The sequence below is a fragment of the Eimeria mitis genome, genomic scaffold, assembly GCF_000499745.2.
Source record: "Eimeria mitis Houghton genomic scaffold, Emh_scaff7395, whole genome shotgun sequence".
NCBI classification, from domain to species: Eukaryota; Apicomplexa; class Conoidasida; order Eucoccidiorida; family Eimeriidae; genus Eimeria; species Eimeria mitis.
In genome coordinates, this window is record NW_024016017.1 from 1 (window position 1) to 2,347 (window position 2,347).

A 2,347-nucleotide genomic window follows, 5' to 3' on the forward strand; every position below is an offset into this window, starting at 1 on the left:
CAACCACGTACAGGTGCGCTAGTGCATTGGTTGTTTCACTTCGACACTCCAAATAAACGATGCTACTCCAATGGATATTTACCCAGCTCGAAAACTGGCTTGCGAAACGCACGTACCAGAAGGTTGGCTGCGCTGGGCTATACGGGTGGGTGGACATTCCATTAGCACAGCAAGGCGAGTCACACAGCAGTGTGCGCTGGGCACTAGAATGTTTGTCCCACCATTCTCGTGTCCTTGTGGAAGTCGATCGAGGCGCAAGTCACTTCAGAGCTCTTTGAAACTCCACGGCTGTTAAGCAGTTTGATAACCATGTGAATGTACAGGTTTGTCTGCAGTCATTGGCCGCTCTGTTTGCGGAAAGGCCTTGAAATACGAGCGTTTGCCCCCCGTAGACAATTGAATCACTAAGAAGGGAGGCAACGCGCAGAAGCTTTAAAGCGGCACTGCCACATCCACGTAGACACAAAACCTGATGTATCTAAAAGTAAGCTAAACCTGCTGCTAGAATATTTGACGTCTGCCTCCGCCAATCTCAGCTGCTGCGGCTGGGTGCTCATCTTCAGGTGTGAAATGGACGCTGCCGCCATGGATTCCGCATCATGCATTTCTGGGCACGATGGCAATTGCAGAAGCGATTAATCCAGTTGCGAATGAATGCACAGCTCTCCCAGTGCCCGCAGTGGAAAATGTCTCGACAGCAGAAACTAACACAGACTGAACTACGCGGGCGCAACGGTAACGTCAGCGTACTCGTCTGCGTTTCCAACAGCGACTCACAGACCGTTCATCCAAGTCGTCTCCTTCAGCTTTAACTTCCCTGTATCTCGTAATGGTGTGCGAGAAATATACAATGGCCAGTGCCATAAACACAACTGAGATGTTGCCGAGGTAGAGGCGCGTCTGTTTCGCTCGGGCATGCAGCTGGTAGCTGGCATCGAGCTCCTTTACCCCATCAATCTCTTGAGGAGCGGGTTGGGAGAGGGAAGGGGGTTCGCCGGGGATAGGGTCTAGGGGCTTTTCAACCGGAATGGCGAGGACGGCCGTGGAGGTCCAGACAAGCAGCAGTAGAGGCAACATCGTCAAAGCTGGTAATGCTGCCCGCAAAATACAAAAATACAAAGTATTTTAGATGTTTCTTATACTGTGATTACACGCCTAGGCGAAATCACACACTTGCCGCTCACGCTAGCTACCGATCTCGCTGCCCTTTGTTATCGTTGTAGCAGCATTCTGGTCTGTGTACCTAGTTGGCTGTTATACAGCCAACTGATTCTGGCATCCCTGCCACAGCAACAGATCCACGTAAATACAGTCAAGAAAGCTGTCTATGTCCGGGATTACTCATAATAAGTACATGGATTGCGAGCCAAGGCACCCTGGGCATGCCAAGTGTAATAAATACCCGGAGGTTCGGCAGGGTGCCTTCAGGTTTACTGGAAAAGGTTACGTACGGGCTTCCTAACTTCAGACGTAGTAAACAAGAAGCGTAAATGAGACAATTTCGAGTTATTTAGCGACAGGAACCCGTGTAAGCACGATAGTTACTTCCCACCGTGTAATGCCCTGGGGTCAAATAGGGCAGGTGGAGACGCTGAAATTGCTGAAGCTGCAAACGGACCCAATATTTCACTGGAAAACAGTATAACTTCATAAGTTTTAGGAGATGCATATGTCTGACTGTCAGGAATCTAGAGGGAACCGAGGTCTAAAGCGCCGTTTACCTTCACTCCAGCGAACTTCTAGAACTTCTAGAGATAACCGACATATAACGGGCCGTTGGCCTTCACTCCAGAGGACTCTACGACGCAAAATAGCTATACGTGGTTTCAATAGCAAACTAAAGGTGTAGCATGAGTTAGCACAGAAGCTTTCACTTGGTTTTGGTACGCTGTGCGTAAACGCTTGCAGACGTTCTACAAGTTGTAACATGAGTTAGCGCAGAGTTAGCTCAGGAGCCTACCGACGGCTTTGGCATGCTGCGCGTAAGCGCCTGCAAACGTTATACAAGTTCGTTACGAGGCAAAGCATGCAGCAAAGGAAGCTTCCCTGAAGCTTCCTTTAGTGCACGCGTGGGGCTGGCTTGCTCTGCCAGCCGCAGCGGGGTGCGCTGCAACCCCATTTCGGGCTGCCTCCTCCCCGCGACACCCTGGCCCTGGGCTCAACGCCCAGGATGCCTAGGTACCGCGGAAGGAGGTCAGCTGCTTTTGGGAAACTATTGCTTTAAGTCTTTGCCTTCATTGCGGCTCGTCTCTGGTCAGGTCAAGGCCAGAGAACTACCGTTACACTTGGTAGCACCGCATGGTTCATCGGGGCAAGGTGCGAACGCGGATCCCACCCCCACACGGGT

General features: G+C 51.1%; 1 protein-coding gene across 1 annotated transcript; it reads right to left on the reverse strand.

Moving 5' to 3' along the window:
• Window positions 1-203: 203 nt before the first annotated feature.
• Window positions 204-1,077, reverse strand: EMH_0091290 (uncharacterized protein; the record flags this gene model as incomplete). Its single annotated transcript, XM_038023024.1, has 2 exons — window positions 204-329; window positions 778-1,077. 2 exons carry the CDS (start codon window positions 1,075-1,077, stop codon window positions 204-206), a joined length of 426 nt encoding a protein of 141 aa, XP_037878878.1.
• Window positions 1,078-2,347: the final 1,270 nt, after the last annotated feature.